Source organism: Bison bison, unplaced genomic scaffold, assembly GCF_000754665.1.
Source record: "Bison bison bison isolate TAMUID 2011002044 unplaced genomic scaffold, Bison_UMD1.0 scf7180017864153, whole genome shotgun sequence".
Lineage (NCBI taxonomy): Eukaryota > Metazoa > Chordata > Mammalia > Artiodactyla > Bovidae > Bison > Bison bison.
In genome coordinates, this window is record NW_011494725.1 from 67729 (window position 1) to 81427 (window position 13699).

The 13699-nt window shown below is 39.3% G+C and overlaps 1 protein-coding gene across 7 annotated transcripts in view; it reads right to left on the reverse strand.

Annotated features, from left to right (window-relative positions):
• PIAS2 (protein inhibitor of activated STAT, 2) overlaps positions 1 to 13699 on the reverse strand; it is a 107258-nt gene that overhangs the window by 17039 nt on the left and 76520 nt on the right. For all 7 annotated transcript variants that reach the window (XR_825360.1, XR_825359.1, XM_010840956.1 and 4 more), the window contains 2 exons: positions 8159 to 8292; positions 5709 to 5880 (listed from right to left, as the gene is read on the reverse strand). Coding sequence is in view for 5 of the 7 variants with exons in the window: in XM_010840956.1 (XP_010839258.1) it covers positions 5709 to 5880; positions 8159 to 8292 (306 nt within the window). In the remaining 2 variants the exon portion in view is untranslated. The remainder of the gene's footprint in view (positions 1 to 5708; positions 5881 to 8158; positions 8293 to 13699) is intronic.

Genomic DNA, 13699 nt, shown 5'->3' on the forward strand with positions numbered 1-13699 from the left:
TGCACATCTTCTGCTCTCATAACGTAAAACTCTGGGTGATTAACTATTCCTTGTTTCACCAATATAAAATTCTACACAACAGGTAAAAATGCCACAATCCAGTGACAGTACAAATTATTAATCAACATCTACAATCTCAGCAAATATCTGAAAAATTAAACAATTCAGGGTAAGTTAAATCCGATTACCTGAACTTTGTAACATTAACACAAATTCAACTTCATATAGAATGGGTAAAATTCGCCATTTGTTAGGATTATCAAATTACCTACTGGTAGCGGATTTTGGCACCCCACTCCAGTCAGTACTCTTGCCTGGAAAATCCCAGGGACGGAGGAGCCTGGTGGGCTGCAGTCCATGGGGTCGCTAAGAGTCGGACACGACTGAGTGACTTCACCGTCACTTTTCACTTTCCTGCACTAGAGAAGGAAATGGCAACCCACTCCAGTGTTCTCGGCTGGAGAATCCCAGGGACGGGGGAGCCTGGTGGGCTGCCGTCTATGGGGTCACACAGAGTCGGACACAATTAGCAGCAGTAGCAGCAGCAGATTTTTATCTCAATCAGAAGCCTCACAAAGATCACATTCGGAAAGGTAAACAACTCTAATGCCTGTGCAAAAATAGATGTATTTATAGACATGGAATAATAGGAACCATGGTGAAATCTAAATGGCTATGTCTGGTGGAATTATGGGTTTAAGTATGTGACGCTATAAATACTAAAAACATTTTGTTACTCCCTCCTCATAGGATTGGCAAATACACACACAGGCCTATATGTACATTATGTATTATGTACACATATAAGTTTTTATAGCTTTATGCATATCAGGAAAAGGTTGGCTTAAAGCTCGACTTTCAAAAACTAAGATCATGGCATCTGGTCCCATCACTTCATGGCAAACAGATGTGGAAACAGTGAAAGATTTTATCTTCTTGGGTTCCAAAATCACTGCAGACAGTGACTGCAGCCATGAAATTAAAAGATGCTTGCTGCTTGGAAGGAAAGCTATGACAAACCTAGACAGCATATTATTTTTTGTCTGTTTTTTGTTTTCATGTAACAAAAAAGAGTTATTGTGCAGTTTGTCAAATAAAAGATGAATAATAACAATGGCCAAAATACGTCACTTTTCCATGCTTTACTGAGCACTGTCATTGCCATTATTTCATTCAATCCTCACAATAACTTAATGAGTTGCACATTATTACCATTCCTATTTTACAGATGAGAAAACTGAGCTTACAGAATTCCCAAAGTCACACGGTTACTACACAGGAAACGTTACAGGCTGTTTACTGTCACCTGTGGTTCATCATATTTAAGTACAAAGTCACTATCCTTGTCCAAGTCAGCTCTATTTCTGTCAGTGATACCGGACTGCACATTATTAATAAAAAGAAGAGGCATCACTTTGCTGACAAAGGTCAGTACAATCAAAGCTACGGTTTTTCCAGCAGTCATGTACGGATGTGACAGTTGGACCATAAAGAAGGTTGAGTGCCAAAGAATTGATGCTTAAGAACTATGGTGCTGGAGAAGACTCTTGAGAGTCCCTTGGACTGCAAGGAGATCAAACCAGTCAATCCTAAATGAGATCAACCCTCAATATTCATTGGAAGGACTGATGCTGAAGCTCCAGTATTTTGGGCACCTGATGCGAAGAGTATGACCTACTCAATGGACATGAGTTTGAGCAAACTCCAGGAGATACTGAAGGACAAGGAAGCCTGGCATGCTGCAGTCCACAGGGTCACAAAGAGTCAGACATGAATTAGTGACTGAACAACAACATAATTTCACAGCACAAAAGAAAATTGCTGGCATACTGCTAGACAGCAAATATTAGTATTCTAGAGTACTAGATCACTAAATTCATCATACTTGGCCCAGACTTAGATGTCTGAAAATTCAGTGACTTGAATTTTTATCTATAAACCTGAAATTCACCAGGTGTTCCCACTTTATGATCATAAACATATTTTCAAAGATTCAATTCCGCTACCAATTTCTAATGATTCTTCAGTTCAGTTCAGTCACTCAGCCGTGTCTGACTCTTTGTGACCCCATGAACTGCAGCACGCCAGGCCTCCCTGTCCATCACCAGCTGCCGGAGTTCACCCAAACTCATGTCCATCGAGTCGGTGATGCCATCCAACCATCTCATTCTCTGTCGTCCCCTTCTCCTCCTGCCCCCAATCCCTCCCAGCATCAGGGTCTTTTCCAATGAGTCAACTCTTCACATCAGGTGGCCAAATTATTGCAGTTTCAGTTTCAACATCAGTCCTTCCAATGAACACCCAGGACGGATCTCCTTTAGGATGGACTGGTTGGATCTCCTTGCAGTCCAAGGGACTCTCAAGAGTCTTCTCCAAAACCACAGTCTTAATGTATCTCTAATCTTTGCTTCCTGTCTTGAGAATACCTCTTTATTAATGACAAAGCAATCATTCAATTTCCAAGGCATGGAGTAGGTGCATAATATTTCAAAATTATCTGTTAATTTAGAAAAACACCAGACGTTTTCTAAAAGTCTTATTTTCCCTCTATTCCCCATTTGCTTACTAACACTAAGAAGCCCTATGATAAATTTTCACCTCAGGGAAAATTTCCAGATGCTGACACAAAAGGGAGGACATGAGAAGAATGACCAGACACAAAACCAGAAGAAAAAAAAAAACTAAGAGTTGGACAGGATTACACAGATGAAATAATCACAGTATGGTCACCACTGTGACGCCTGCACAGGTGGCATCCACGCTACCTTAACACAGAAAAACATCAATGTTCTTAGTGTTCAGAAAACTCCAATGGAAAGTTTTCATGTATCATTCCTCTACTGGATGTGTATCTGCCAAATGCTATAACAAAGAATAAACTTAACCCAGTTCACCAATGACTCCCGTTCAAGACCTACAAGGTAAATACCACATTTTCTCTTTTCCTGGCTTCACAGCTTCAGTCCTTTGACCCACTCATCCATCAGGCTACTCACTGTCCTCTTTCCCTCCTCTGGCTGCTCTCATTAATACCCTTCTTGATGAAAGCCCTGACTAAAATGGTCTAAGTGAAAGTCATTTAGCCTAAAATGGAATAGAACTGGCATGGGTATGTATCTTGGATACTGCTTCTTTTGTTAATGCAATCTAAGAACAAATCTGCTCAAGTGGTAAACCATTAAGTGAATTCTGACACTTCAGAGAGCTTCTAGCTAAATGGCTGTTAATTTACAGATGGCCATCATCTATTAAGATGATGATATACAGTCGTCCCTCAGTATTCACAGCGGACTGGGTCCAAGGACCCTCTCCCCAGAAGGATACCAAAACTCACAGATCCTGAAGTCCCTTACCTCAAATACCATAAAATTCATCTCTAGATTACCTTATACCTTATAGGACTTCCCTGGTGGCTCAGACGGTAAAGCGTCTGTCTACGATGCGGGAGACCGGGGTTCGATCCCTGGGTTGGGAAGATCCTTTGGAGAAGGAAATGGCAATCCACTCCAGTACTGTTGCCTGGAAAATCCCATGGACAGAGGAGTCTGGTAGGCTACAGTCCACGGGGGCGCAAAGAGTCGGACACGACTGAGCGACTTCATGTATGTATACCTTATAAGACCTAATACAATGCAAATGCTATGTGAAATAGTTCCTGCTTTTGGAAACTTTAAAAAAAAAATTTTCCTCTAGCCATTTCTGATAATCCACAATTGCCAGAATCCACAGATGTGGAGAGCTGACTAGCTGTCTATGACAAGATCCATTTTATAAATGTATTTCCTAATTATAAAGCATTCTTGGATAAACTCTATTTGGCATTAAAGGATACCATTTTAACATATTATTAAATAACTTACTAAGATCAAATTCAGAATTTTCATTGATCTTCCTAATGTAAGCCTGTTTCGTAACAGTTTTCCAATTTGGCTGTTAATGTATAAGTCAAGTTTGGGTATTAAGAATTATGCCAGCTTCATAGAATGAATGGGGTAGCTGCACTTTACAATTTAAACCAAAATTTTCACGTGTTGCTGGTTTAGTCACAAATTTCCACCTTATACTCTAAATGTTAGGTTTTTCTTTTTACCCTAGATGAGACTCAACATCTATCTCTGTGGTAGCTGATCACAGGTGTGAACTGTCCTGATTCCTCAGCATGGTGAGGTCATCTCAGATGATCCTTACAGTGAGCCACCAGAGACACCCTCCAAGATAACAGTAACCCTTCAACCTGGTGTGAATCCATCTAACTATATATATATATATATATATCCATCTAATTATATATTGTGCAACCTACGTTTCCCCAGCATGCTCTAAAGCATTTTATTAGAGAGTAAACTCTGGAAATATCACATCTAAGCCAGTAAACATTTCAAAACTCTATTTTCATTTTTTATCATTTAAATTCTAGAAGTGCCAACCAAACTGTCTGAAAGAAACCATAAATGATCAGCATCCCAGAAAAAAAATTCCAGTTGAAATACTTATTTCATTTTCAGTTCCACTAAGAAAAAAAATGCACTCTCACTGTGATGTGGAAAGCACATCTTGAAATACAAGTATTTTAACAGTGAAGAAGGCAGCACAGAAAGCTTTAATTCTCCTGGTTTCAAAAGTTAACTGCAAAAAAGGAATGTTTCAAAAGTGCACCGAGAATATAACTCGACTTGTATAAAATGCCTAGAGAAGGCAAATTTATAGCAAAAAAAAGGAGATCAATGGTTGCCGACTGGAGTGTGCATGGGGATTAACTCAAAGGAACATGACAGACGTTTACTGGGTGTTGAGAATATTCTACAACTGAGTTGTGATGATAACTGCGTACCTATGAATTTAATAAAACCACTGAACTGTGCAACTCAAGACTTCAGATGTGGGATTTTATGGTATGTAAATTATACTCCAGTAAAGCCATTAGAGAAAAGAAGTGCAATGACAGGTCAAAAGACAAGACTGGCACACCCAAGTTTGGAATAATATGCTCATGGGATGTCGAGAGAACCCTCTGCTACTTTCTTGCAGGTTCTAAAATCTCTCAAAATTATCTATTGCTAATTACTTAAACCTGTCATTTAGATGCCTTAGAAACAAATGCTAGACCACATTTACTTGCCCACACTGTGCTTTGGAGAGGGTGAGAAGGGAAGGCAATCATTTTTTACTGAGAAAATTACCATGGGCCTGAATCAGGCTGAGCTCTTGCATTATTTTATTGAAACCTGAATATAACCTTATGAGGTAGGCATTACTTAACCCCATTTTACAGAACAGGAAAAGGAGGCTCTAACAAGTTAAGTATTTCATCCAAGATCACAGAACGAGTAAGCAATGGTGTCAAAAGTAGAATCCACACTGGTCAGATTGCCAATTACACACTCCACACACTCCACTTCCTCACGGTGGTCTGTGATGCCAAATTTACTCCTTACAAAGAGTCAAGAAAATAACAGCAAGTGTTCAATATGAAATATTTAGACATGAGAAGATTTCAACCCTCACTTCCCAAAGACGGGAATATCTTCTTCATCAAAATTTGCTTTCCCATGAACAACATGCTCATTTGAAAATATTTCAACTGAACAGAACACAAATTAAAGTGTCCCTCTATGGTTATGCCACTCTCCAAGAGCCATTTACAAACCTAACCCAGGAACAGTTAGTTCCAAGTGTAATAAACAATAGTGAACTATAAATTCACAAACCCTTTGGTTGGGCTGCTTTGTGTTTCTGACATAAAGATGCATTTCCTTTTGGCAGGAGGGCCTTCTTCTTCATCAGAAGAGCTTTCTACTGTTAGGTCAATGACATCCACTTTCTTCTTGCTTGGCTCATTGGCTACAGTCACTGCACACGGCTTACTGAGGACAGTTGAAGCTACATGGAGGGAACAGAGTGGGGAAAAAAAAGTGAGAGGTGTAATACAAGCTCTAACCATAAGTTTTAAACTGTGCAGCATGTCCTAAAGAATACACAGCCCATAAAGTCCATACTCATCCCATGGACAGAGACTAACTCTCTAACTTCAGACATTCATCTATGAAACGACTGCTTACCTAGGAGACAGAGGGAGCACAATGCCTTGTGAGAAGACCAAAACCTCTTTCAGACGGCACCTGCTGAGTTATCTCCCCAGTACTGCCAGTAGATCTGTGTAGATCCTGCTCCTCACACTATCTCCCCCGGTGAGGACTCACATTATAGACAGACATCTGGAGTTAAGGGGCTGGTCTCTGGCCGTGGACAAGAGTATGTGGCTTTACTGGCTGTGTATTCTCACAGACATGGTAGTATGAAGTCAGAATCAAACACTTCCATTCTAACAAAGCAGTGGTGCTTATATCAAAGAATACATAAGCTCTTCACCACAAGCCAGAACTGGATAAAATGCTCACTTTGATAGTATCAGTTGAAAAAAAGCCTAACTATCTCACTTTAACAAGTTACTCAGACATTCGAAGTTTTTCTTACCAATTACCTACTTAGGTTCTCCTTTCTACCCACTTCCATAGTCTTACACGATATGTTAACTCACTGTTTCAAAGAAAATATGCTCTACAATCTACTTAGTAGAAAATGCATGCTACTTGATCATGGAAAAGCAGTAGCAACTAATTAAATCACTATTTTTCTCACATATGAGGGAAACCTTGATCATTCCCACGGGTTCAGTAACAACACAGGAGAATGATTAATACTGACATAAAATCCTTTACTTTTTCCTCTCCTCCTACTCTGAACACCTATTATTCATTACGTTGCCAGATGTGAAACACAGTCAGCACAAAACTCAGTGAGTGGACTATATCAGATAAAAAGAAACTAGGTGCACCTCAGGTTTCAATTTCTCAGATGGCCCTGAATTTCCCCACTCAGCACGGACATCACAGGGAGCTGAAGGCTGAGCTAAGTGTAACTCAGGCTCATATTTCTTCCCACAAAGCAATGAGCTCCGAACTCACCTTTTTTTTTTTTTTTCAAACCAACTAACGTATGACCATCTTTCCCCACCCTCCATTAATGGAAAATGCAGCCTCTCTATCCACATGTCTACTTGGGGTTCGTTCCTCCAACAGATACTCTAAAAACAATTCTGAAAAACTATCCATAGAAATGTCACATAAATCTGCACGTTGTAACAAGCACAGCATATTAAGATGATTCTAAAAACTACAAGCAATGTATTGGTGAGGATGTGGAGAAAAGGTAACTCCAGATGACTGTTGGTGGGAATGTAGTGCAACCACAGTGGGAAACAACACGGCAGTTTCTCAAAACACTAAACACAGAACTACCCTATGACCCAGCAATTCCGTCCCGGGTATATACTGAAAAACAAAACAAAAACACTAACTCAAAAAGATGCATGCACCCCAAAGCTCATAAGAGCATTATTTACAACTGCCAAGATAGGGAAGCAACCTAAGTGTCCATCAACAGATGAATGGATAAAGAAGATATGGTGTGTACCTACAGACATACACACGGACGTTAAAAACAAAAATCTTGCCACTTGCACCAACACGGATGAACTTGGACAGCATGATGCTAAGTGAAAAAAATCAGAGAAAGACAAATACTATCTGAAATCACCTATATGTGGAATCTAAAAAATATAACTAGTGAATGTAACAAAGCAGCAGCACACTCACAGATATAGAGAACAGATTAGTGGTGACAAGTGGGAAGAGGGAAGAGAAGAGGGGCATTAGAGGGGTGGGGAAGCGGGAGGTACAAGCTATTAGGTTCAGGATAAGCTACAAGGATATGTTGTACAACACAGGGAATATAGCCAATATTTTACAATTAACTATAAATGGAGTATAACCTTTAAAAATTATGAGTCACTATATTGTACACCTTTAACTTTCATAATATTGTACAGCAATTATACTTCAATAAAAATAATAAGACAATTTACATGGTTATTTACTTTATATATGAAAAATATACTATGAAAAGACTGATTATAATGTGGTATAAACCTCTGCACATGTCTTAAGAAAAATCATTTGGGAGAAATAAGATGTGTAACGATCAAAAGGTAAACTGAGGACACTGAACTCCAAACAAGCGTTCTAACGGCCGAGGCGAATGCTACAGATACAACACACGAGTCTCACTGCTTTGCTCTCTGCGGCCATTCTGCACATACTTTCTATTTTGGGACATGGTTGGGTGGATACTTTCATAGCTTCTTTCTTCGGTCTCATTGGACACCAAGAACCATCTTCTTGGAATTTGATCTCGTCCACATCAGTACAGTCATTGAGAATTTCCATAAAAAGCCTATAAACCAAGTAAGAAGAATAGAAACATAATTGAATGGCTTTGCTCAAAGGTGAAATAACAAAGTAATACATTTTACCTTGGAGACAAAAGGTATTTTGTATTTTTTGTTTGTTTGGTGTTTTAATACTTCACACTTTACAACAACTATTATCACCTCCTTCCTCCTAGGCTTTATCTCCTTAACAGGCAACAGAAGAGTTAAGTGACTTACTGAGTATCATTCTAAAAATCAGTGGTTAAACAAAAACAGACACAACTGGAACATTCTTGCTGGGACTTGCAATAAACAAACAACCCTCAACATAACGCATGAACCAAACACAAAAATTACTGTCCAAAATATAACATATATGATTATCAAGAAAAAAGGATCACAGGGATGGGGAAAGGAGGCAGAAATAGAGACATCGAAGTCTTAATAAATTTAAAATAACTCAGCATATAAATTATGTTACAGGATCAAAATGAAATTGGAAAACAACTTCAGAAAAATATTTGGAAATTACACAGAACAATTCAGGACACAAAGATAATATTAAAACACTCAGGAAGTATTTTGTACTGAATGGAAATGAAAATATACTAAAGTCTGTAGAAGGCAGTTAAAGCCGTACAATTTTCCATTAAAAAAGGATGCAAATCAAGAACCTCACCTTCTAACTAAACAGAACTAGAAAAAAGTAAATTAAAGTGACAATAAACCAGAGAAGGAAAATAACAAAGAACATAAACAAAATAGGGAAAAAATAAAATAGAGAAAAAACAAAGAAACCAAATGCAGGTACTTTAAGATCAATAAAAACCGACAAACTTCTAGTCAGACTTAGACTTACTCAAAAAGCAAAAGATAACCCAAGGAACCTGTGTCTGTTAAAGAAACTGAATTTGTAAAAAAATTTACCACAAAGACAATTCTAGGCCCAAATGTCTTCAGTATGAAATTCTACCAAATATCTGAGGAGACACAGTATGACTTTCCAGCTCACCTATAATGCCAGCATTGTGTGGGTGCTCAGTTGCCCAATCGAGTCTGACTCTGCAACCCCATGAACTGGGGCCCACCAGGCTCCTCTGTCCATGGGATTTCCCAGGCAAGAATACTGGACTGGGTCGCCATTTCCTCCTCCAGGGCACCTTTCCCACCCAGGAATCGAACCCACATCTCTTGTGTCCCCTGCACTGGCAGGAGGGTTCTTTAACACTGCACCGCCTGGGAAATCCCATAAGGCCAGCATTACTCTGATAGTAAAAACAGACAATACAGGAAAACAGACCACTCTCTCTCACGAACTTAGCAAAACAAACCCAACAATAAATATAAAACATAGCAAATCATGACCAAGTGGGGTTAGAATGAAAGGTTAGTTTAATATTTGAAAATCAATCAATGCAAATCATCATGTAAACAGAGTAGTCAGTTTAAGACAGCAAGACAAAAATATAAAAGGCATCTAAATTAAAAAGGAAGAAGTAAAAACTGCCTTTATTCACAAATTATTAACTTTTCTATACAGAACAGTCTATGTTCTCCGTAATGCAACTAGAACTACAAAATGCATTGAGCACAGTTTCAAGATAGACAAAAATCAACTAAATTTCCATATAACAAGCAGAAATTAATATAAAAACTAATACCACATCAAACATGAAATAAGGGGATAAATCTGACATAAGGCACACAAGACCAATCAACTACCAAGTATTACTGAGACCTAATTAATGAACAGTATGAAAAGGCAAAAAGATAGGATGCTGAAAGATAAATTCCCCAGGTTGGTAGGTGCCCAAAATGCTACTGGAGATCAGTGGAGAAATAACTCCAGAAAGAACGAAGGGATGGCGCCAAAGCAAAAACAACACCCAGCTGTGGATGGGACTGGTGATAGAAGCAAGGTCCGATGCTGTAAAGAGCAATATTGCATAGGAACCTGGAATGTTAGGTCCATGAATCAAGGCAAATTGGAAGTGGTCAAACAGGAGATGGCAAGAGTGAACATGGACATTCTAGGAATGAGCGAACTAAGATAGACTGGAATGGGTGAATTTAACTCAGATGAGCATTGTATCTACTACAGCGGGCAGGAATCCCTTAGAAGAAATGGAGTAGCCATCATGGTCAACAAAAGGGTCCGAAATGCAGTACTTGGATGCAATCTCAAAAACGACAGAATGATGTCTGTTCGTTTCCAAGGAAAATCACAGTAATCCAAGTCTATGCCCTGACCAATAACTCTGAAGAAGCTGAAGTTGAACAGTTCTATGAAGACCTACAAGACCTTCTAGAACTAACGCCCAAAAAAGATGTCCTTTTCATTATATGGGACTGGAATGCAGAAGTAGAAAGTCAAGAAACACCTGAAGTAACAGGCAAATTTGGCCTTGGAATATGGAATGAAGCAGGGCAAAGGCTAATAGAGTTCTGCCAAGAGAGCACACTGGTCATAGCAAACACCCTCTTCTAACAACACAAGAGAAGACTCTACACGTGGACATCATCAGATGGTTGACACCAAAATCAGATTGATTATATTCTTTGCAGCCAAAGATGGAGAAGCTCTATACAGTCAGCAAAAACAAGACCGGGAGCTGACTGTGGCTCAGATCATGAACACCTTATTGCCAAATTCAGACTGAAATTGAAGAAAGTGGAGAAAACCACTAGACCATTCAGGTATGACCTAAATCAAATCCCTTATGACTATACAGTAAAAGTGAGAAATAGATTTAAGAGACTAGATCTGACAGAGTGCCTGATGAACTATGGATGGAGGTTTGTGACACTGTACAGGAGACAGGGATCAAGACCATCCCCATGGAAAAGAAATGCAAAAAAGCAAAATGGCTGTCTGAAGAGGCTTTACAAATAGCTGTGAAAAGAAGGGAAGTAAAAAGCAAAAGAGAAAAGGACAGATATACCCATTTGAATGCAGAATTCCAAAGAATAGCAAGGAGAGATAAGAAAGCCTTCCTCAGTGATCAATGCAAAGAAATAGAGGAAAACAACAGAATGGGAAAGAATAGAGATCTCTTCAAGAAAATTAGAGATACCAAGGGGACATGTCATGCAAAGATGGGCTCAATATGTGCAGAAATGGTAGGGACTTGACAGATGCAGAAGATATTAAGAAGAGGTGGCAAGAATACACAGAAGAACTATAATAAAAGATCTTCACGACCCAGATAATCACGATGGTGTGACCACTGACCTAGAGCCAGACATCCTGGAATGTGAAGTCAAGTGGGCCTTAGAAAGCATCACTATGAACAAAGCTAGTGGAGGTGATGGAATTCCAGTTGAGCTATTTCAAGTCCTGAAAGATGATGCTGTGAAAGTGCTGCACTCAATATGCCAGCAAATTTGGAAAACTCAGCAGTGGCCACAGGACTGGAAAAGGTCAGTTTTCATTCCAATCCCAAAGAAAGGCAATGCCGAAGAATGCTCCAACTACCACACAATTGCACTCATCTCACACACTAGTAACGTAATGCTCAAAATTCTCCAAGCCAGGCTTCAGCAATACATGAACCAGTTTTAGAAAAGGCAGAAGTACCAGAGATCAAATTGCCAAAAGCCATTGGATCATCGAAAAAGCAAGAGAGTTCCAGAAAAACATCTATATCTGCTTTATTGACTATGCCAAAGCCTTTGACTGTGTGGATCACATTACTGTGGAAAATTCTGAGATGGGAATACCAGAACACCTGACCTGCCTCTTGAGAAATCTGTATGCAGGTCAGGAAGCAACAGTTAGAAGTGGACATGGAACAACAGACTGGTTCCAAATAGAAAAAGAAGTACATCAAGGCTGTATATCGTCACCCTGCTTATTTAACTTATATGCAGAGTACATCATGAGAAACACTGGACTGGAGGAAGGACAAGCTGGATTGCCAGGAGAAATATTAATAATCTCAGATATGCAGATGACACCACCCTTATGGCAGAAAATGAAGAACTAAAGAGCCTCTTGATGAAAGTGAAAGAGGAGAGTGAAAAAGTTGGCTTAAATGCATTGGAGAAGGAAATGGCAACCCACTCCAGTGTTCTTGCCTGGAGAATCCCAGGGACGGGGGAGCCTGGTGGGCTGCTGTCTATGGGGTTGCACAGTTGTAAAAGACTGAAGCGACTTAGCAGCAGCAGCAGTAGCAAAGCTCAACATTCAGAAACTAAGATCATGGCATCCGGTCCCACCACTTCATGACAAATAGATGGGGAAACAGTGTCAGACTTTATTTTGGGGGGGTCCAAAAATCACTGCAGATGGTGACTGCAGCCATGAAATTAAAAGACATTTACTCCTTGGAAGGAAAGTTATGACCAACCTAGACAGCATATTAAAAAGCAGAGACATTACTTTGCCAACAAAGGTCCATCTAGTAAAGACTATAGTTTTTCCAGTGGTCATGTATGGATGTGAGAGTTGGACTACAAAGAAACTGAGTGCCAAAGAATTGATGCTTTTGATCTGTCGTGTTGGAGAAGACTCTTGAGAGTCCCTTGGACTGCAAGGAGTTTCAACCAATCCATCCTAAAGAATATCAGTCCTGGGTGTTCACTGGAAGGACTGATGTTGAAGCTATAACTCCAATACTTTGGCCACCTGATGTGAAGAGATGACTCATCTGAAGAAAGGGACGACAGAGGGTGAGATGGTTGGATGGCATCACCGACTCAATGGACATGGGTTTGGGTGGACTCCGGGAGTTGGTAATAGACATGGAGGCCTGGCGTGCCGCTGTTCATGGGGTCGCAAAGAGTTGGACATGACTGAGCAACTGAACTGAATTAATCAACAGATATATACCATGTTCATAGATTAAAATACTCAATATTGTGAAGTCACCCTTAATTGATCTACAGAGTCAACATTATACAAGTAAAAAAAACCAGGTTTTTTCCCTAATTGACAAGCTCACTCTAAAATGTGCAATGAAATGCAAAAGATCTATAATTGCCAAAAGAATTTTAAGAAAGAAAGAAATTAGAAGTCTATTACTCTGATTTCAAGACTGTGCAATATTGACATAAACATATACAAATCAACAAAATAAAATTCAAAGATGAACCCACACACATATGGCAAACTGATTTTTGAAAAAATAATGCAAAGACGATGCAGTGAGTAAAAGCCAATCTCTTCAACAAGTGTGGCAGAACAACTGCATGACCATATGCCAGAAAGAAAAATGAAGCTAAAACCTTGATTTTTACCTCACACCATATACAAAAATTAACTTGAAACAGACAAGACATCTAAGTGTAAAATGCAATGAAAAGACTTCTAAAGGAAGCAAGGAGAAAATCTTTGTGACCCTGGGTTAGGGCAAAATATCTTAGTATGATATCAAAGGCATAGGACATAAAAGAAAACCCTGATAAACTGGCCTTAATCCAAGAACTATT